The sequence below is a fragment of the Barbus barbus genome, assembly GCF_936440315.1.
Source record: "Barbus barbus genome assembly, chromosome: 45".
NCBI classification, from domain to species: Eukaryota; Metazoa; Chordata; class Actinopteri; order Cypriniformes; family Cyprinidae; genus Barbus; species Barbus barbus.
In genome coordinates this window covers 24,749,824-24,772,783 of record NC_136723.1, presented here as the reverse complement: position 1 = coordinate 24,772,783, position 22,960 = coordinate 24,749,824, and the positions used below count along the sequence as shown (strand labels likewise).

The window sequence follows — 22,960 nt, the reverse complement described above, 5'->3', positions numbered from 1 at the left end:
CGAGTTACTTAGCAACTAAAACGAGCTTCACTTGTTAAACATCAAACAAATGAGCATCACACTAATTGTTCAAATGTGTTAACATGTGTTTTCATTCGTAAGAAGATGCAGAAACTCCTGTGTGATGATGACTAGGCTGGAAACCAAACTTTTTTCTGCACTGTATCATGTATAATTCACCAAGAAGAATCTGTTCAGTTTCCTGAAACCCTGATTAACAGTTTCACTTCACTTGTTTTGTCTCAAGAACTCAATTTTTACTCAATGTTACCATATTAAAATCTAAATTAATTATTTATTAATTAACAAATGTATTATAGGTAAGATGCAGATGCATGAAAAACAAAGTAAAACACTTTATAATTATTCACAATATATAAAACAACCTTTGTTCTCCTGCAGTGAAGTAAACTAATATTTTAACATAATATATTATATTGTGATACACGTCTTAATGATTATGTATGTATATATATATATAAAGATTTGTCATTCAAATATTTATTTAGATTATTAATATATGATATTAAAGTTAAACTGGTGTAACAAATGTGAATGATGCTCATATTTATTATGTCTGTTTTCAGGTCACATCAGTGAAAATGTGTGACTGTGTAACACTGCCATCATGTGGTCAAATGTCAAAAAATACATTCTCACAGATGTCAATGCTCAAAAAATGCCAGTTCACAGTAGGGCTAACATAAATCAATATAATATAAAGCATATAAAATCTGTCCCTGATGTCCAACAGCTCTTGTGATGCTTCTCGTCTTCATTTGAATTCCCTGGATTCAGCAGCATCTGACAGCCTGAAGACTGGAGGAGGAACAGATTAGAAATGGACATAAACATCTTCATTTTAGAAGCATAAAGGCAAAACATCTGCAGAAATGAGGACAATATTCAAAGAACACTTTCTTGTCCAGACTAAAGATCATGTACACAAGACACATAGTCACATGCCTTTAAAGGATAGTTAAACTAAAAATTAAAATGATCTGAAAATGTCTCTGGAGGAAGTGTTATTATAGATTATGGACTCGTATTTTCTGGATTTGTCTCATCTTTTGTCTTCTCCAGATGTTAACTGATGGACTGGAGTGATGAGGATTATTGTGATATTTTTATCGACTCTCATTCTGACGGCACCCATTCACTACAGAGCATCGATTGCTGAGACACATTTCTCCAAATCTGATGAAGAAACAAACTCATCCTGATATTAGAGTGAGGAGCACATGTTCATGTTTGGGTGAACTATTCCTTTAATAACGTGATGAATACAATATAGAATATCTTGATTTATGTCATTGAAAGAATCAGTAATTGACAAACCTCAGCTGTTCCTTTACTGTGATATGAAAGCGTCTCCTGCAGCTCCGTTCTTGGCGTGATCTTCAGCTGGTTTCTCAGGACATTCAGGTGTCACGTCAGCTCTGTCTGTGTCACGTCGGTCTGCGTGTGTTGAATCGTCTGCCAGCGTAAATCTGCACCAGGCTTCGTGTGTTGGATCCTGATTCTCATACGGGAAGGTAAAAGAACACAGCGCTCTCTGCATCATAACGTTCTTCCATTTCACACTTGACTTGGGTCTGGGAGTGTCTGGCTTCTGAAGAGCGACTGCATTAGACTGCGTGTTTCTGATGGATGAAGGACTCTTGAACCGAACTGGCTCCTGTGAAACCATCTGCTGTTTAATCTCCGTGGCATCTTCACAGTGTTGGAGATCTTCTTTAAAGATCGTCAGCTGTGAAACTAAAGACGCTTCAGAGTCCAGTGATGTTGTGTCAGGCTTTTCATGCAAATGTTGTTCATTTGAGTCTCGCTCATGTTCCTCTGTGTTCGTTCCAGTGATCTTTAGGGATTTTTGAGTTGATTCCTCATTGGTTTGGACGTCCAGTTTGAGATCAGATGAATCATGGCCGTTAATGGTTCTCTGTGCAGGTGCAGGAGCTTCTTTGATTACACTAGAATTAATATCAGGGAAATCAAACTCCCTTGAAACATCAGCAAAAGAAAAGGAAATGCTTCTGTTTTGAGTCTGTTTGTCTGTTTTCCCAGCTCGCTGTCTGTGATCTTCTAGTGTGTCCTGTCTCACGCTGTTAATCGGGTTAGCGGTCATCGGGCTGTTGTCTGAACTGCTGCTGTCCAGCTGTCGGCGCCACAACCGGCGACTGGTTTTTCTTGGTGGCGCCCGGATCACTGGAGGACTCTGGGTAGACGACGAAGCTCTGTGATCATCCTGAATCTCAGAGGAGCCTGTGAGATCAAATCACATGTGTGAGAATGCTCATTCAGAAACTTAACGCATTAAATTCATCAAAAGTGACATTTATAACATGCCAAAATATTTCTATTTAAAATAAATGCTGTTCTTTTGAACTTTCTATTCATCTGTGAATCCTGAAAAATAATAAGCATCACAGTTTCCACAAAAATATTGAGCAGAACAACTGTGTTCAACATTGATAATAATAATAAATGTTTCTTTAGCAGTAAATCAGTATATTATTATGATTTCTGAAGATCATGTGACACTGAAGACTGGAGTAATGATGCTGAAAATACAGCTGCAGATCACAGAAATAAATTACAGTTTAACACATATTCACATAGAAAACAGCTGTTTTAAATTAAAAAAATATTTCACATTTTTACTACATTTTTGATCAAATAAATGCAGAAAAGACATCTTTCAAAAATATTAAAACATCTTTCAGAAACCAAACTTTTGAACATTCATGTTTATATTTTGGGTATGTTTGGCCATAATTAGCCAGTTTTGTCTTTCATAACAATAATATTTTTAACTAATTTAAAAGGGAGATATCTATAGATCATAAACTCGGTCTAAAATGTCTAAAATGATATTTATATGGTGTTTATGCCACATGGGTGTTAGGCAATAAATAGACAGATACTTACTATGTATCGGCCAATATATTTATATTTATACAGTTGTACATAATGTGCACATAAATGTATGTATTACTTGTTTTTATTTTTATAACTGCAAATTTATTTCTATTCTCTTGTATATATTTGCATGTACCCAGAACTCCTGGAAACCTCAACAAATTGATTTTGTCTTTGTGCACACTTGGAGAATTAATATATTCAAATAACATTCAAAGACTGACCTTTAACACAAGTGGACGCTGCAGGTGACTGACCCTGTAATGAAAAGGTTAATTATGCAGACTGACACATCCATGAGTCCTGATCTACACAGATTCTGATGAGATGTTCGGTGAGGAAAACAACACTTGAAGACACTGACGAAGCAGGACATACTGAACAGTGACCGCTGAAAGTACTCAGACACTTTACTCTCAAAATAACGACAGTTAGCGAATGGCTTCAGGAAGTTACGGAGGCCCTAAAGCCCAAAGTATACTTCGTTTTTGTATACAGTAGCCTTTCAAAGGATTCTCCATTTGATATCATGCGCTCTAGAAAGCTTCATCTCAGTCCAGTATCTGCACTATATTTCTCCAGAGGTTATGAACGATAAACATATCTTTGTACTCTTTTAATCTAAAGTTGTGTCTCTCTCATAACAAGCACTTGTTGCTGTTGTTGTTCCGTCTCTTTAGTTTTGTTTTCTACTGTGAAACAACGGCTCGGATCAGTGCTGCCACCTTGTGGAACAACTCATTACTGCAAATTCAATGCGCGACATGCGCGTACTCTCGCACTCGTAATAACCGAAGTATACTTTGGGTTTAAAGGGACATGGTAAAAAATAGAGAGGTAGGAGTAAAAATATATATATTTCAGTGCAACAACAACAAAATAAATCTCCCCAAGAAACATTGTAATTTCTCTCATAATTTTTTGTGATGAAATAATATCCGTAGAAAAACCTATACTTCTGTACTTTTGTGAGAGAATGCAAAGTTTCTTGCGGGAACACAAATGTTTTAGGAGCGAATGTGAATGTTTTGCAAGAGAACGCAACTTTTTCAGGACAGGAAGTAAATAGTATTAAGATCGGACGCAAATGTTTTGTGAGCGAATGCAATGCAATAGTTTTGTGAAAGAACGAAAATGTATTGTAAACTAAGTTTCCGTTTTGTGAGGAAATGCAAAAACACAAAATTTAGCTGGAAAGCGCAAAGTTTTTATGTGGAACGCAAATGTTTTACCAGAGAACACAAATTGTAAACTAAAGCAAAGTTTTTCTGGGCAATGGAAAAGTTTTGAGAGTGAACGCAAAAGCATTGGAAAAAATCTTTTCCTCCCATCTCATATTTATCCATCTCCATCATGTCTCCTTAAGGGCTCTGTAGAAACTAATGAAGGACATTCACTCATTTAGAAGCGAACGAGTAATTTCCAGCTAATATGTGACCCTGCAGCACAAAAGCAGTCATGAGTAACACAGGTATATCTGCAGCAATAGCCAACAATACATTGTATGGATCAAAATTATAAATTTTTCTTTTATGACAAAAATCATTAGGATATTAAGATCATGTTCCATGAAGATATTTAGTAAGTTTCCTACCGTAAATATATCAAAACTTCATTTCTGATTAGTAATATGCATTGCTAAGAACTTCATTTGAACAACTTTAAAGGAGATTTTCTCAATATTTAGATTTTTTTGCACCCTCAGATTCCAGATTTACAAATAGTTGTATCTCAGACAAATATTGTCCTATCCTAACAAACCATACATCAATGGGAAGATTATTTATCCAGCTCTCAGATGATGTATAAATCTCAATGACCTTTAGACTAGTTTTGGGGTCCAGGGTCACATATAAGTGTCCATGTCACTGACCTCCAGCTTGTGCGGTTTCTCATCGCTCTGTCTGCGTCTCCTGTTGTTGGACAGCATCCCGTAGAGCTGTAACTGTTTCTTATATCGGCGGCTGCGGTGCATGTGGACCGGCCGTGTGCGGAGGCTGCGGTGGGACTTTAGGGAGGAGCTGGAGGGTGATGGAGAGGAGTCTGTCCCGGAGCTACACAGCTGCTGGTCTCTGACAGAGCGAGTCATCGGCTTCGGACTATTCGAGTCTTCAGACCGATTACGAAGCAATTCCACTCGCTTCAGTTGCTCTCGGAAGCTTCTGGGCTTTGGCTTCAAAGATCTGGTGAAGTTCAGTATGGGAATCGGCATCTTCCATATCCGGATGGCTCTCCTGAGCAGTTTATGAGAGCGAGTGTTTAAGTAGATGGCAGGATGGGCCGCGCTGATGCTCTTGTTTCGGTGGTGGGTTTGTGAAGCAGAATCCTGCTCCGGTTCATTAGTAGCTGATGATTGAACATCAGAGGAGCTCATGGATGAGGATGGAGCTTCTGCAGGACCTGACAACATTGCTGGACAAAAAGAAACATCGCATAACTCTTTCCTCGTCAAACAGGAATTTTCCGGGTTTCCGTGTTTTCACTGCTATATGCTCAGAGGCGCTAATACACATCTCCTGAATGAGTCTAGAATCACTCGATCAAAAACACAGGCGAGGAAGCTGCAGAAACAAGCGATCTCACATGTAAGCATATGCATATGAAAAATAATGTGATCGTCAACACTAACAGCAAATGAAAACTGCCTGATGCTACAGAGTGAAATGTCAATTTAGAAACAAGCTTTGGTATTCTGATGGAAGCTATATACTGTATCTTTGCTTTGATAATAGTGCTGAATATGATCCAGATGTATTTGATAAAAATGTGATTTTCTCTGCTTTTTGCTCAAAATGTTCAAGTTTTGATAAAAAAAGAATGCTTAAAGCTAGAATACATTTTATTGATTTATTTAGGATATGTATTTATTTATTTTAAGTAGAGGGTCTGATCTTTATTTTGCTGTGTTGCATGTTCAGATATTCATACAACAAAATATTCCATGAAATTTTAGTGAAAATCAGTAAAAACGCTGGCAGTGGCTGGCAACTTTTTTCATAAACCCTGACGGGGAAAGAGTTAATGCAATACTCATTCACATATCAGTGTTTACAACCTGTTTACAAGCTACAAACAGTCCCTGTAGCTGTCTTGTTTAAAAATTAAGCTTTTTAAAATATATTTTGAATCAGTTTTTATTTAAAATTTTGTTAAAGTTTTAGAATTTTTGTAGTGCATTTTTTTATTAGTTTTACATCTGTCTTTATAGTTTTTATTAATATTTATTTGAATTATTTCAGTAGCTACTTAATCTAAATGAAAATTAGTCAAAATTAATGTTTTTTATTTTAAGTATATGTATTTATTTATTCGTTTTAACTAGCCCATAATGATCCTGACCTGGACAAATCTCCCCCAACAGTTATTTTTTTTTTTAAATAAATGTTTATAAAACTTATTTGTAATAAATAAATAAAAATAATACATCTTCTTATGCCCAGTTAAAATGCAGTGAAACTGCTCTGAATCTACATCAACTAATGATCTATTCAGCGTCTTGTTTTAAAGAGATTCGATCCCAGATCATATAAAGCAGGTTAAAAGTGAATATTGAGTCTCTCACACCTGTGGTTTTGCTCTTCTCCGTCTGTGATTTCTTCTGATCAGCATCTGAAGCTTCAGTGATTCTGTAACCGATGGGATGCGATTTCAAAAAACGCTTCACACTCGTATCGTTTGAATCGACTCTTTTCTTTCGAATCACTCAGAAGATTCGAACGCACAGCAGACGAGCGAATCATTCAGCTTGCGACATTAATTGCCACGAAGCAAGAATACGTTTTATTTTATTTTTATTTCATTTATTTTTCTGTTAGATGCATGACGAAATAAATGTATTAAGAAGAGATAAAACTCTGATGTTTATTTCTCAAGCCATTAAATCACTGATGTTATGAAATAAATCTCTGATATAGACTATAATAAGTACAGTTTCTGCTTTTCCAGTCTCAATAACCTATTAATATTCTTAATGATCTTTTTATGCATAAAACTTTAGATACAGAGCTGAAATTGTCTGTGTGATTGGAACGCTATTATCAATTTAGAGACTCATCAACAAAAAATAAGCAATATAAACAACACAAGATCATAAACAATCAATAAATGACTCGTCACATCATCATGATTGTTGAGTTTAACAGTGAAGATTGCCAAAGCAGCAAAGAGTCAAATTCCACTTTCAGACGGATCCAGCTCTGTTTAGCACAGGTCATCGATGTGGACATGAGCAGGTATGATATGCTGTATTTCTCTGGGGAATTGTGCTGAAGGCTGATGATGTCAGTCTAAATGCAGGTCTGAAAGTGGATCTCCAACCTATTCAAATAAAGAGTTCAAGTCAATATTAGATGAAACTCTACATTGCTAATATGTGTTTGATGATACAAAGATATAACTAGAAACTATCCTTCATGGCTTCACTGATAAATGAAAAGAAGTTGAAGCGATGAGTGTGTGATAATGTGGTTTACCGTGAGCCGGATCAGACCCATGAGTCCAGCGGCTGCGGCGTTCGCTCCACTAAACCAACCGCCGGCCTGCTGGTCCTGATGAAATGCCTCTTATCATTCACACCCTGAAACACATTCAGCATCACGAAGCCATTAAAGCACCTCTGTCCATCATGCTATATTTATATTTTTGTTTATATTATAGCTCTTCAGAAAATCATTCCTACTATGCAGTACATTTTATCACACAAACATGAACATGTGCTCCTCACTCTCAGATCATCCAAGATTAGGATGAGTTTGTTTCTTCATCAGATTTGGAGAAATGTAGCATTGCATCACTTGCTCAGCACCTGGAGAAGACAAAAGCTGAAACAAATCCAGCATTAAGATGTTTTTAACTCGAATACAAGACGAGTGTAATATATCTGTTTCTGTTTAGTTTCCTTTCTGCCCATATTTGGTTCTTCCTGTTTTAGTTCATGACCCAGTTTTGTTAATTAGTTATATTCATCACCTGTGTTCTATTAATTACCTTGTTTCCTCGTTTGTTCCACTCCCTTTATAAGTCCTCAGTTCTCCCTCTGTGTTGGTCGGATCTTAAGTTAATAATGTCTTATGTGAGTTGACGCCATTGATTAAAGAATATTCCTTTTTGTTTCATTCCTTCGTCGAGAGCTTTATTGCTACAACCACCGACGCATAACAGAAGATCCGACCGCAAAAGAAAACGAGATCACCGCTCGGGATGATCGAGCTGGTTCCCGTAGTTTGCGGGGGTTCACGCCGCCGTTCGCGGCTCGCCCCTGCTCGTGCTGCGTGGGATGTCAGGCTGCCTGGCGCGGCTTACGGAGGCCACCCGTTTTGGGGAGAACGGGTCGCCATTCGCCTGAGACGGCGAGGAATGTTCCGCCCGCGGCGAGGAGGAAGCCGCCGAAAAGGGCGATGAACGTTGCGCCAGCTGCGGTGAAGAGGGTTCCGCCGCCCACGCCTCAGGTTAAGGACAGGGGGCTATTGGATGAGGCTCTTCCCCCGGAATTCTCGGCTCCCATGCTCACGCCAGAAACTTCTCCTCACCAGTACCATCCAGTGCCTGCTCCTCGTTTGTGTCCGCCTATCCCCGCACCTCGCAAGAGGGTCCCGTCCAGCCCACCTGAGTTCCCGCTGGTCCCGTCCAGCCGTCCTGAGTTCCCGCTGGTCCCGTCCAGCCGTCCTGAGTTCCCGCTGGTCCCGTCCAGCCGTCCTGAGTTCCCGCTGGTCCCGTCCAGCCGTCCTGAGTTCCCGCTGGTCCCGTCCAGCCGTCCTGAGTTCCCGCTGGTCCCGTCCAGCCGTCCTGAGTTCCCGCTGGTCCCGTCCAGCCGTCCTGAGTTCCCGCTGGTCCCGTCCAGCCGTCCTGAGTTCCCGCTGGTCCCGTCCAGCCGTCCTGAGTTCCCGCTGGTCCCGTCCAGCCCCGCGCCTCCCGTGCGCCCTCTAATGTCCGCGCTACAAGAGCGCCCCTTTGAATCCGCGCTGCAAGAGCGCCCTCAAGTGTCCGCGCTGCAAGAGCGCCCTCAAGTGTCCGCGCTGCAAGAGCGCCCTCAAGTGTCCGCGCTGCAAGAGCGCCCTCAAGTGTCCGCGCTGCAAGAGCGCCCTCAAGTGTCCGCGCTGCAAGAGCGCCCTCAAGTGTCCGCGCTGCAAGAGCGCCCTCAAGTGTCCGCGCTGCAAGAGCGCCTCAAGAGTCCGCGCTGCAAGAGCGCCCTCCTGCATCTACGCTGGTCCCGTCCAGCTCTCCTTCGTCTCCGCTGGTTCCGTCCAGCTCCGCGCCTCCCGTGCGCCCCCCAGTGCCCGCTCCTCCAGAGCGCCCTCAAGTGCCCGCTCCTCCAGAGCGCCCTCAAGTGCCCGCTCCTCCAGAGCGCCCTCAAGTGCCCGCTCCTCCAGAGCGCCCTCAAGTGCCCGCTCCTCCAGAGCGCCCTCAAGTGCCCGCTCCTCCAGAGCGCCCTCTAGTGCCCGCTCCTCCAGAGCGCCCTCTAGTGCCCGCTCCTCCAGAGCGCCCTCTAGTGCCCGCTCCTCCAGAGCGCCCTCTAGTGCCCGCTCCTCCAGAGCGCCCTCTAGTGCCCGCTCCTCCAGAGCGCCCTCTAGTGCCCGCTCCTCCAGAGCGCCCTCTAGTGCCCGCTCCTCCAGAGCGCCCTCAGGTTACCGCTCCTCCCGAGCGCCCCCAAGAGCCCTCTCCTCCAATGTGGCCCCCAGAGGGGAACTTTCCCAAAGAAATTTTGGGGGGGGGCCATATAGTCCCAGTCTGTGTGGCCAGGCCAAAGGCCAAGGCCACAAAGGACCCCGATCCGCCAAGGCCGCCCAAGGACTCTGATCCACCATGGACTCCTGAGTCTCCAGATCTGCCATGGCCTCCCGAATCTCCAGTCCTGCCATGGCCTCCCAAGGCTCCAGATCCGCCATGGCCTCCCAAGGCTCCAGATCCACCATGGCCTCCCGAATCTCCAGGCCTGCCATGGCCTCCCAAGGCTCCGGATCCGCCATGGTCTCCCGAATCTCCAGTCCTGCCATGGCCTCCCAAGGCTCCGGATCCGCCATGGTCTCCCGAATCCCCAGTCCTGCCATGGCCTCCCAAGGCTCCAGATCCGCCATGGCCTCCCGAATCTCCAGTCCTGCCATGGTCTCCCAAGGCTCCTGATCCGTCCTGGAGGCTCCCCTGTCCTATCCTGGTCCTGCTCCAGCCTCCAGGACGCCCGCCCCCCCCTCCCCGATGTTACTGTTACTGTTACGGTGCGGGACGCACCTTCCGGGAGGGGGAGATACTGTAATATATCTGTTTCTGTTTAGTTTCCTTTCTGCCCATATTTGGTTCTTCCTGTTTTAGTTCATGACCCAGTTTTGTTAATTAGTTATATTCATCACCTGTGTTCTATTAATTACCTTGTTTCCTCGTTTGTTCCACTCCCTTTATAAGTCCTCAGTTCTCCCTCTGTGTTGGTCGGATCTTAAGTTAATAATGTCTTATGTGAGTTGACGCCATTGATTAAAGAATATTCCTTTTTGTTTCATTCCTTCGTCGAGAGCTTTATTGCTACAACCACCGACGCATAACAACGAGTCTATAATCCATAATAACTCTTCCTCCAGTGAAAAAGTGCATCTGCTGTTGTCTCTCGCATCAAAATCCAGCCACATATTTGTTTAGAGCTGTTTTGTCTTGTAAACACTGCTTGATCTGCAGATTTCTCTCCTGATTCACACTAGAACACTTTTTCACTGGAGGAAGAGTTATTATGGATTATGGACTCGTCTCGTATTCGAGTTAAAAACATCTTAATGAAGGATTTGTTTCATCTTTTGTCTTCTCCAGATGTTAACTGATGGACTGGAGTGGTGCGGATTATTGTGATGACTCTCATTCTGACGGCACCCATTCACTGCAGCAAATGTTCATTTTTATCAAATTCTTATTTCATTTCCTTGGCATTTGAGCAGTTGTATAGACTTTAATCTGCTATATGATGATCTCATTTATCATTTTAGGTTTTGGATTATTTTAAAGCACTTTCGTCAACTTATGTCGCTTTTAATGATGCTATATGAATACATTTGACATGAACAAAGAGTTTGAAAGTTTCTGGAGAACAGAAATGACACCAAACCTGAAAAGTTTCTCGTTCAATCATGTGACACGGAGCATCTGCTGCTCGCTCTGCCTGATCAACAGTGCAGTATCCATCTGCAGCAGAAACAGCAACACACACCACTGCATAAGTGCATTAAACACACACACACACACACACACACAAACACACACACACACACACACACATGTTGGTTTTTGTGGTTTATGGGGTCTCTCCATAGGCGTAATGGTTTTTATACTGAACAAACTACACCTAAACTTAGCCCTCACAGGAGACTTTGTGCAGTTTTTGAATTTTCAAAAAAACACCATTTAGTATGTTTTTTAAGCCTTTTGAATTACGGGGACATAGGCAGTGTCCTCATAAACCACCTTCATATTGTAATACCTCTGTCATACCCATGTCATTATACACATTTGTGTCCTCATAAACCACATAAACATGCACACACAGACACCACTGCATTAGTGCAACACACACACACACTCACACATCACTGCATTACAGTTTTTTTCAACTGCTTACATTTTCAAAACTTTGCCTCTTTTTTTCAAAACTTTACTCACAAATCCAAGAATTACACAAAATGCCTCACATCTCTTGCAAAATGAAGCACTGCATTCAAAATATCACAAACACGTCTCAAAAGCAGACCTTTGCAAACACCTTTGCCATAATATTACGTTAATTCAAGTCAGATTTTTGTGTGTTAGAGAATTGTTTGTTGTGTTTTATAAAAAGTGTTTAATGAAATTGAAAACGGAGTCAAAGGCTGAGAATTAGTGTCTGGTTCTGGTGTGTGCTTCTGCTGTTTGAGTGTCAGCTTTCAGAAACTGTGTGACAAGGAAAGATTCTGTGTGTAAGCAGCTGAAAAACTGTAAATACACACACACTCATCGCATTAGTGCATTAAATATACACACACATGCTTAATTCTAACTAATAATTAGTTATTATTAGTTAGAGTTATTAATAGTTATTACTAATAATCTTCTAATTCTAACACTAAAGCTTGCATAACGAAGAAGGCACAGCACTTCTGTCATTCTCATCAATGCAGGAGCCTCATAAATATGCTGCATTCAAGCAGCAGGAATCAGTGACCTTGGTTCTTCTCCATTAAGGGCAGTGTGATGTCATCGTTCCCTTGCTTGGTGTTCCTCTGTTTTTTGGCCAGTCCAGAGACGGCTGGCTGAAACACACGATGGATATTCATCATCATCACAAAGCTTTCTGAAATTAATTTCATAAGTATGGCTGTGATCCGCCCGTCCGTCTTTAACTGCTGTTACCTTGAAGTGTGTTTTGTTCCAGCCAGCCTTACACAGCATGTGTCGCAGATCCTTATAGGCCCAAACCGTCTGCAGGATGTGTGATGCGGCTTTGGTCTCGCGCACCGATTGGCTGACAAGTTCACAGATCAACAAAACAGAAAACATCCTGATCAGACCAAAACTACAGCTTTACATCTACTGTTTAGGGTTGTTTCTATGGGAGTTGATTTGTGGATTTTACCACATTGCTATAGCATAAGGTGTTTTGGGTGGTTACTATGGGGTTGCTAAGGAGTTCTGAGTGGGTTTTACCACTTTGCAATGGCATAGAGAGTTTTGGGTGGATGCTATGGTGTTTTGAGTGGATTTCACCAAATTGCTATGGCATAGGGTGTTTTGGGTGGTTGCTATGGGGTTGCTAAGGAGTTCTGAGTGGGTTTTCCCACATTGCAATGGCATAGGGCAGCGGTCGCAACAGGCAAAACTGGCCCGCCAGCAATAATATCTGGCCTGCGCCCGCACCCAGATTATATTGATAGTGGCTGGTTTCACTCGCTCCACCACCGCTCCATCACGAGTACAATTCATGCCAACAACCCATAATATAACTGCATATTTAGCAATTTGCATATTTAGCATATTTATCCTTCTACTGAATATTTTCTGCTAAAAGCATGATTTAAACAAAAAAGCTGTGGAACGCACTTCCGGGACAGCTTCGAAGCATCACTGAGTTGTGTGTTTTTAAATCGCAGTTGAAGACACATCTTTTCAGACAAGCTTTTGATATGTAGCCACTGACTCGATTGTTGTTTTTATGTATATTTGTGCTTTTATTTATTGCTGTCTACTGTGTTTCTTGTTTTTATACTGGAAAGCGCCCTGGGCACCTTTCAGGTTGTTGTATGGCGCTATATAAATAAAATTTGATTGATTTGATTGATAAACAAGTACTACAACACTTATTCACACGCAATCGCTCTCTCAATAATGCATTCAAACAAATGTAATCTTACAGTGCGACTTCATTTGTATCCGATTTCGAATGAGCAGAAATCTGTAAGAAATGCATCGATCCGTAGGTAAAATAACTGACGAAAACATAGTTATTTTCATCACAAACAAAATTTGCACTGCAAAAAGCAGCAATTATACCTTTTAATGCTGACAACCATGTTATTAGCTTGTCATGTGGTAGGAAAACAAGTTTGCCCACTACTGTTCCAATAAGCCACTTTGAAACTCTCCTGTTATTTTATTAAATTTTTTAAATATATTTTATGAACAGAACTGCGATATTACAAACAAACTCAAAATACTTTAGACGTGAAGTGAAGGCGGAGCGGTGTTTCTGATGTCAGCGAGTGAAGGAGTGGAGTGATTATTAAATGCTCGGAGTGCGGAGGGGAAATTGTTGACGCTCCACTCCGCTCACATACTCTGCAGCACACCACCACACAAATGTGGCTTTTTGTTAATGACTGTCCTCCTACAGGATTTAACACAGAGTAACAGCTCACTAGTTACATTTTTCATCAATTAATTTCTTAAAGTATCCTTTGACTATATTCTGGCCCACCATCTAGTGGCGAAATATTTTTGTTGGCCCGATGCCAAACCTACTTGCTAACCCCTGGGATAGGGTGTTTTGGGTGGTTGCTATGGGGTTGCTAATGTGTTCTGAGTGGATTTTACCATGTTGCTATGGCATAGGGTGTTCTAGGTGGTTGCTATGGGGTTGCTAAGGTGTTCTGAGTGGATTTTACCATGTTGCTATGGTATAGGGTGTTCTGGGTGGTTAGTATGGGGTAGCTAAGGTGTTTTGAGTGGATTTTACCAAATTGGGGGGTAACCAGCGCTCTATCCACCTCAATACCACGACTGAGGTGAAACCCTTGAGCAAGGTACCGCGCCCCCAACTGCTCCCCGGGCGCCACAACATTGGCTGCCCACTGCTCCGGGTGTGTGTTCACAGTGTGTGTGTGTTCGCTACTGTATGTGCGCACTTAGATGGGTTAAACGCAGAGTACAAATTCTGAGCATGGGTCACCATACTTGCCCATATGTCACTTCACTTCATAGGGTGTTTTGGGTGATTGCTAAGGTGTTCTGAGTGGGTTTTACCACATTGCTATGGCATAGGGCGTTTTGTGCGATTTGCCACCTGGTTCTATTGATTGAGACCAGTTTCTGGATTCCCTGTCCCTGGATGAGGAATCTGGCATTCTCCGGGTTCTCAGAGACTATCTCCAGTATAGTGTTCAGGATGGCCACCACTGTGTCTCCCTCCAGGTTCTTGGCGGGTCGCTGCTGGCCGCAGGGCAGGTTACTGACCAGATCCCTCATGGTGTAACTCCCTGACCAGGCAGCAGAGAAACCGTCAGCCTCAGCATCACATGGAGAGCATCAGCGTAAAGCTGCTACTCTGGATCTTACCGATGAGATCTTTGTTCTTGTGGTCGATGGCAAGGTTTCTGAGCGCGATGGTAATCGCTCGCACCACTTTATCTGCATCGGAGTGCAGCAGCTCCACCAGCACCGGCAAACCCTTCTCCTTACGCACCGTTGCTCGGATATAATTGGACCACTGAGAAAACGAAGAGGAAGTTTAATTAAGAAGCTTTGATTCATGCTTTACTGCTCTGTATTGTAATTTTAAGTTTGTGTTTTGAACACAGTTTCACTTGTTACTCTGAAGAGTAAAACATACTCAGTCACACTATAAATCATCTTGGTTTTGGTTTTAAATGTTTTCTCTAAAATCATTAATACTGTAATATTACATAAAAATATTAGGCTTAAATTTAGAATTAATTTGAATTGCATATAAAATTATTATATTACAAAGTATTAAGTTAAACATGCTAATAAACTTAATGTGCTGCATATTTTTCATAGATCAAAGATAAATGAAACGGGTCCGATTTCCAAAAAAAACCCTGTGTAATCCAAATTCATGGGAATTTTATATGCAATTCAAATACATAAAAATTTTGTACGAATAAAAATACTTACATTTTGAATTTAGGCCAATATTATATATATCAGCATTATTTTAGTATCAGCGAGATACTATTATAACTTTTTATTAATATTTTATTCATATGAATTTTTATTTTATTTTTGTTAATTTTGTTGTGTATTTTTGTCATTTTTAGTAGTTTTTAAAATAAATTTCTATATAGTTTTAATCATTTTTACTTTAGTTTTAATTATTTTAGTACATAAAGCTTAACTAAATTAAAATGAGAAATGTTGGCTTTCAAACTAGCTAAAATGTTTCTGTTAATGTTCATTTTATAATGTATGTTTATTTTGTAATATACTGTGTGTATATATATATATATATACCAGAATATTGTAAAAAAAAAAAAAAAAAAATCCAGACATTAATTAAATAATTGCAGAATTAAAATAACAGCACAGCAGTCTCCATGTATGACTGTACAGAAAACAGAAAATATTGTGGAAAATGTGTATAGACTTCGTGATCAGAATTTCTTTCCATCCAAAAGTACTTCAAATCAGAACACACAGTTCTGCTGGTGAAGATCTAGTTTACTTGCTATGAAGTGCCTCAAAGCAAAACTGAACATCTCGCTATCTTAGTCAAATCCAGTGATTTTCATCAGTATCAGTCTAGAACCTTGCAAACACCTCTGCATTGCATCCATAAACACCTACGCATTGCATAACAGCAGCCAATCAGATCACAGGTCATCTGATTGAGAGCTTTTGTGCGCAACATGCATGAGACAGTCAGTGACAGATGGACAGTTACAAACGGTCAGTCGCAGATGCTCAGTTACAGATGGTCAGTTCCAGGTGGTCAGTCGCAGACGGTCAGTTCCAGACAGTCACAGACAGTCAATTGCAGATGGTCAGTTACAGACAATCAGTCACAGATGGACAGTCACAGCGGACAGTTGCAGACAGTCAGTTCCAGACCCTCAGTCGCAGACGATCAGGCCAGACACAGATGGTCAGTCGCAGACAGTCAGCTACGGATGGTCAGTTCCAGAAGGTCAGTAGCAGACAGTCAGTTCCAGATGGTCAGTCGCAGACAGTCAGCTATGGACGGTCAGTTCCAGATGGTCAGTCGCAGATGGTTAGTTGCAGATGGTCAGTTCCAGACGGTCAGTTACAGTCAGTCGCAGACGGTCAGTCGCAGACAGTCAGATACGGATGGTCAGTTCCAGACGGTCAGTCGCAGATGGTGAGTTGAAGACGGTCAAACACAGATGGTCAGTCACAGACGGTCAGTTGAAGACGGTCAGTGTTTGGTGTGACTCACGGCCCAGTGTCCGGCTGACAGGTTCTGCAGGGCTCCAGCCGCCGCCTCCAGCGTGTTGTGGTTCTGGCTCAGTTTGAGGAGCGACAGGTAGAGTCGGACCACCTCCGGCTGGTACAGAAGCTCCAGGCCTGCAGAAACAGATCCATTAGCATGAATCATGCATGAGACATTCATGCAATCATCTAAAATACATGTAAAATGGGAACGTGTGACGTGAAGACCAAATCCTGTTCGAACTAGAGTTCTGCATTATTTTTTGAACACTGAGTGCTGGTCGACAGGCTTTTACTGATGTTCTGAGAGGTTTTCTTGAGCACTGCGGGACGAGCTACACACTGAAGTTTAATATTTAATGCAGAGGTTTGTTCAGATCACTCTGAGCACTAGCACTGGTGATGCTGGAGTTGGTAAACAGCACTGAATAACAGATCTACAGTCACACCTGAACCAAAAGGTTCAAGATTCTGTAATTCAGAAAGTCTGATCCCGACTGAAAAGCAGAGATGATCACGTGAGGCTTTAGGGATTTCATATCTCAGAACGTGTCTTTCATACTAACAGCGTCTCTCTGTTACTGCAGCAATTCTTCATTCACATCAGTGAGTCAAACACACATCTAATGATCCTCCTGCTAGCAGATCATCAGACCGTCCTCCTCAAATAAACATGTGCAGGTCATACTGAGAAACGCACTGCATCTTAAGCTCATAAAAACTCACATTTCACTCCAAAACCATAAGAAAAAAACTAACTGCATAAAGTTAATGAAGACTACTTTTAGGACAGTTTTTCTTCTCCATTGCATGGCGTTATTTTTTATAACAATTAAGCAAATTTTCCCCAAGTTCTTATTACTGTATTCATTACTTTTATTTTTTATTTCTTATTATTAATTATCCATGAAACCCATGCAAACACAAGTTTCATCTTATGAAAATCATAAGATGAAATAATTATATATTGCAGAAAATTAAAAACATTTTAGGACTCAAAGTTGTTTTTGTTTTGTTATTTTTTTTGTCTTGCATTGCATTATTCTTTATAACAATTAAACACATTTACCCTAAGTACGTATTATTATAGTGCATTGCTTTTCATTTTTAATTTATTATTTTTTTTAATTTCCTTCAGTGATGATTCTCAAGAGACTACACAAGAAAACTCATATTTCACTTCAAAATCATATCAATGAAAATGTTTCATTGACAGCATATTTTTATAATAATTAAGCCCCCTTTTCTCTCCAATTTCTTATTACTGTCATGCATTTGTTTTAATATTTTTTATACATTTTTTATTGTAATTATCCTCAATAATGATTCTCATTAAACTTTCATTACTCTGCTACTATAATTTTTACTGCATTCATGTAAAAAATATTCAGATCAAATTAAATGCAGTACTACAAATACTAACATCATATATAAAAACTTTTAAAATGTATAGCTACATTTTAAATAATACATCACAATTTGCTTGACTATAATGTGGGAAGATCTTGTTCTTATTTATTTTTTATTTTCCAGTATGATTTTGGTGTGTATTGGGCATGTTTTTGTGATGTAAGAGGGTAAAAGCACAGGAAGCTTTGCTGATAGTGTCATTCTCAGACTTGGTGACCCAGTTACATGAATTACAATCGTTTCGTGTTTAAGCTCACCGTGATCCGCTCTTTCATGCGGTTTGTCCTCTAACAGCTCCACCAGATTCAATGCCACACGTTCATTACGATTATTACTGTAACGCTTCATCCGGCGCTTCACTGTCAGCCGACATCAGACACATCAACAGAAATCAAAGCTGTCCACACACTCCAGCATCATCAACATCACCTGCAGCATCACACACACACACACACACACACACACACACACACACACACACACACACACACACACACACACACACACCTCTCCTGATCCACAAGTGAGGATGAGGAAATAACAAGCAAAAATAAAGGAAGAAACAGTTCTTCTGCTGTTTACAGCAAGTGTTGTTTTAAATAATTCATGCATTTTCATATATTTACTATAAACATGCAAATGGAGACATGGAGACTGCTCATCTACAACCGATTCAGATCAGCGTAAGAGAGATTATGTGTTATTAAAGCTGGGAACTAACTGTTAAATTTACTAAAACAAAGAATTTAAAAAAAATTATTTAACTGATGTAAACCTGACATATAATATAAATATTAAATACAAAACTTAAAAATTATAAACGATACCTTAGCAAACAACTGAAATAAAATAAGTTGAAATATTAAACTTACTAAAACTAAGTATTAAAAATAATTAATTGATATAAAGCTGACATAAAAATATTATATTTAAAAATCTTAAACTAAAAAAACTTACAAATTAGAAATGTTGCCTTGGTAAATAACTGAAATAAAATAAGTTAAGGGTACTAAAAGTATTAAAAATTATTTTCTGGAAGTAAAATAAATATGACATAAAATATAAATAATATATCAAAAAAATTAAGTACTAAAATTGACTAAAATCAAATGTTCTAAATTTATTACTAAATAAATAAAAATAAAAGCCAAACAAAAATATTAAGAAAACAAAAGCACAATAAATTAAGTGAAATTAAACTAAAATTATTTTCAAAAACTGATAATATCAAAATAAAAGCTAATTTAAAATATTAATACATACTATAATTATATGAATTTATATCATAATAATAAATACTAAAATAACACAGTTAGGCTGCTTTAGTTTGGTGGAATTGTGGGATACGGCTGTCAGGACGCAGCTGACCAGACAGAGCCGTCTGAGCAGAAGGGTGTACAGATTAAACTGCTTCTGTTTTGCCTGCGGTGTTTCTCAGGTTTCAGACAGGTTTCAAATGAAACATGGCCAAACACAAACACACTCCAACCTTTCATCGGCAGACTCCTCCTGGACAGATCCACACCGCTGCTCTTCTTCTCCCCGGCTCCGTGACGCTTGCCTGAGGAGAACCAGCGCACACATCAGTGTGTGTGTGTGTGTGTGTGTGTGTGTGTGTGTGTGCGTGTGCATGAGAGTGAGTGTGTGTGTGTGTGTGTGTGTGTGTGTGTGCGTGTGCATGAGAGTGAGTGTGTGTGTGTGTGTGTGTGTGTGTGTGTGTGTGTGTGTGTGCGTGAGAGTGAGTGTGTGTGAATGTGTGTGTGTGTGCATGAGAGTGAGTGTGTGTGAGTGTGAGTGAATGTGTGTGCGTGTGCATGAGAGTGAGTGTGTGTGTGAGTGAATGTGTGTGCGTGTGATTGTGTGAGTGTGTGTGTGTGTGTGTGTGTGTGTGTGTGTGTGCGTGAGAGTGAGACTGAGAGTGAGAGTGTGTGTGTGGGACGGCGGTGGGCGGGAAGCTGAATTAAAACACTTACACTGATGGAACCATTCTTCTGCAGAAACCAGCGAGGCCATGAAACACAAAACACACACACACTCATCAGACACACACACACACATTAAAAACTACAGCTATTACAATGAGACCTGGGAATTTCAAATCATGACTGCAGGCTGTGTTTCATTTACTGTCATAATTTAACGTGCACTGCTAGAAACATACAAAACAATGTGGTGTTATCAGGGTTATTATAGTCAACCAAAACCATAAAACTATTTTTGTTACTTGAAATAAAATATATTTAAAAAAAATACATTTCTAAATATTTTTTAATTTGAAATACAAATCTTTTTTGACATTATAAATGTTTTTACTGTCACTTTTGATCAATTTAATGCATCTTTGATGTATAAAATTATTAATTCCTAATTTATAAAATAAATTGAGTTAAAGTTTTTTACATTTTATTTTATTTCAGCTAGCTGAAAAACAACATTTCTTATTTTCATTTAGTTTTGGCTTGAAGTACTAAAATAACTAAATAAATATTATACTAAATAAAAATTAATAAAAACTATAAAGAAATTTAAAAATAACAAAATTATCGTGAAACCTGAAAACATAAATAAATTCAAAATGTTAATAAAAAATATAATATCTTTGATTTATGATACTAAAAATAAATATGATACTAAAATAACCTGCATGTTACATAAGCACTGTTCAAGCTGGATGTTGTCCATGTGAGTGGGTCAGTGAGATATACTTTTGAAAAAATTAGAAATTAATATTTTCATTCATCAAGGATGCATTTAAATTGATCAAAAGCGACAGTGAGGACATTTATAATGTCCCAGAAGATTTCTATTTCAAATAAATGCTGTTCTTTTGAACTTTAAAAAATAAAATGTATCACCGTTTCCACAAAAACATTGGGCAGCACAACTGTTTTCAACATCATAACAATCAGAAATGTTTCTTGAGCAGCAAATCAGAATATTATTATGATTTCTTTTTGTGAACAATTTTTTATTTTATTTAAAAGGCAAACTGTACATGAAAAGAAACAAAACAAAAAAATAGAATTATGAGTTAGGATCAGGGAGAATTACTTTTCATAAAGGGATGTTCAGGCAATTCTATCAGCATTATCACCATTTCTGTCTAAAATGGAAATATTTAAATTTCTTCAAACGGTTTCAAAACACCTTTAGTTTTATTGTCAGTCGCAGCAAAAGAGACCACCTCGTAATATTTATTATTCCATCTATGAACATCATCCATCCACAAATGATCTTTCCGGATCAAAGCAATGTCAAACTTTTTTCGTTGCAGTAGTTGTAAAAAACTTACGTTTATGGGGGCCATTTAAACCATTAACATTACAACTTATTATATTAATTTCAGTCATTACTATCAAACAAATAAGTGAACTGAATAAATGAGAGAAAGTTATACCACTGCAAATGAATTAACTCTAGTCTGCCAGAAAGAAAACCCACCCCATAAAACTTTTACAGACTGGGATGAAAACCCTCCTCTGTCTTAATCAGTGACAGTAACATGACAGCCGTTTATTCTTTACAACACCGCCCTATTATAAGAGAACAGAATAACTTTGAATTCACACGAGTGATAAAGTGGGGTTAAAAAATAAATAAAATTATGTATACTTTCCATAACGAGGAAACAAACATAGATAATTGTATCATGTACATTGAAAACTGTACACTAGTGATACCAAGTTTCCTTGCTTACATGAAGTTCAAGTTCAAGTTCAAGTTGAGCTTTATTGTTATTCTGCTACATGTGGGGACATACAGTGGAACGAGATGTCGTGTCTCGCAGGACCACGGTGCTACATAAATACAGACATAAAACAATGAAGTAAAAAACACTATAAACCTATACACAACTAACCTACTGACAGATTTAACTATAAGTATACTATATAAGTATTTACCCTATACAAACTAAGAGAATAAAAGATAAAGTACAAACTATACTAATGCTTCACAAATACTGTACATGTGCAAAGAGAGATATTTTGAGTCAGTAGCTGGTTGGGGAACAGTGCAGGATGATTTGTAGTGCATGAGCATGTAAACATACATATATTGCTGAGTCTTTTGTGGGATTGTGTACACGCAGCAGTGTGTGTAAAGTGTCTAGTGCACATAGAGGAGAGTGTGTTACTACTGTACAGGTGGTTTGTACAGGCCCACTCATTGTCTTCCTGATGGTAGGAGCTGGAAGAGACTGTGGGAGGGATGGGTGGAGTCCTTCACGATGCTGTTGGTTTTGCTGGAGCATCGTGTAAGGAAAATGTCCAGGATGGAGGGGAGAGGTGCACCGATGATCTTTGCAGCTGTGTTCACTGTCCGCTGGAGGGTCTTGCGGTCAGCAGCACTGCAGTTCCCGTACCAGACAGTGATGCAGCTGGTCAGCACACTCTCAATGGTGCCTCTGTAGAATGTGGTGAGGATGGGTGGAGGGAGACTTGCTCTTTTCAGCCGGCGGAGAAAGTGTAGGCGCTGTTGTGCCTTTTTGGAGAGTGACATGGTGTTGGTGGTCCAGGTGAGATCCTCTGTGATGTGCACCCCAGGAATTTAGTGCTGCTGACTCTCTCCACAGTCGAGCTGTCGATGGTCAGTGGGGGGTGGTCAACGGAGTTTCTCCTGAAGTCCATCACAACCTCCTTTGTCTTCTCCACATTGAGGGACAGATTGTTAGTGCCACACCATTCAGCCAGCTGTGCCACTTCCTCTCTGTAGTGCGTTTCATCGTTGTTGCTGATGAGACCTACCACTGTTGTGTCATCAGCAAACTTGATGATGTGGTTGGAGCTGAACTTGGCAGTGCAGTCGTGGGTCAGCAGTGTGAAGAGCAGCGGGCTGAGCACACAGCCTTGTGGGGCACCTGTGCTCAGTGTGGTAGTGCTGGAGGTGTTGTGGCCGACACAGATCAGCGGTGACCGTTTCAGAAAGCTGGATTGTAGTCATGTGAGAGGCGAATTCGGTGCGCATTTCTGCTAATTGTGTGTAATAAAAAATTATAAAATAT

The 22,960-nt window shown here is 40.0% G+C and overlaps 2 protein-coding genes across 2 annotated transcripts in view; both read right to left on the bottom strand.

Moving 5' to 3' along the window:
- Nucleotides 1-551: 551 nt before the first annotated feature.
- On the bottom strand, nt 552-6,535 carry LOC306864582 (uncharacterized protein). The gene is made up of 5 exons (XM_079408678.1): nt 6,484-6,535; nt 4,793-5,331; nt 3,144-3,177; nt 1,339-2,262; nt 552-819 (listed from the first exon to the last, which is right to left on the bottom strand). Exons 2-4 carry the CDS (start codon nt 5,327-5,329, stop codon nt 1,352-1,354), a joined length of 1,482 nt encoding a protein of 493 aa, XP_079264804.1. The 5' UTR covers nt 5,330-5,331; nt 6,484-6,535; the 3' UTR covers nt 552-819; nt 1,339-1,351.
- Nucleotides 6,536-7,402: 867 nt separating this feature from the next.
- LOC306863838 (splicing regulator ARVCF-like) overlaps nt 7,403-22,960 on the bottom strand; it is a gene marked incomplete at both ends in the record, with an annotated part of 32,429 nt that continues 16,871 nt past the window's right edge. The window contains 9 exons of the mRNA XM_079407380.1: nt 7,403-7,495; nt 11,003-11,079; nt 12,092-12,179; nt 12,280-12,391; nt 14,426-14,618; nt 14,698-14,848; nt 16,556-16,683; nt 19,448-19,519; nt 19,932-19,949. Of these exons, the coding sequence (XP_079263506.1) occupies nt 7,403-7,495; nt 11,003-11,079; nt 12,092-12,179; nt 12,280-12,391; nt 14,426-14,618; nt 14,698-14,848; nt 16,556-16,683; nt 19,448-19,519; nt 19,932-19,949 (932 nt within the window). The remainder of the gene's footprint in view (nt 7,496-11,002; nt 11,080-12,091; nt 12,180-12,279; nt 12,392-14,425; nt 14,619-14,697; nt 14,849-16,555; nt 16,684-19,447; nt 19,520-19,931; nt 19,950-22,960) is intronic.

Excerpts from the sequence above, each read along its gene's own strand:
- LOC306864582 (XM_079408678.1), bottom strand. The coding sequence starts at position 5,329 with ATGTTGTCAGGTCCTGCAGAAGCTCCATCCTCATCCATGAGCTCCTCT. Across the intron at positions 3,178-4,792 it reads AGAAACCGCACAAGCTGGAG|GGTCAGTCACCTGCAGCGTC; the intron begins GTCAGTGACATG and ends TTTTCATTACAG. Across the intron at positions 2,263-3,143 it reads AGCGTCCACTTGTGTTAAAG|GCTCCTCTGAGATTCAGGAT; the intron begins GTCAGTCTTTGA and ends TTGATCTCACAG.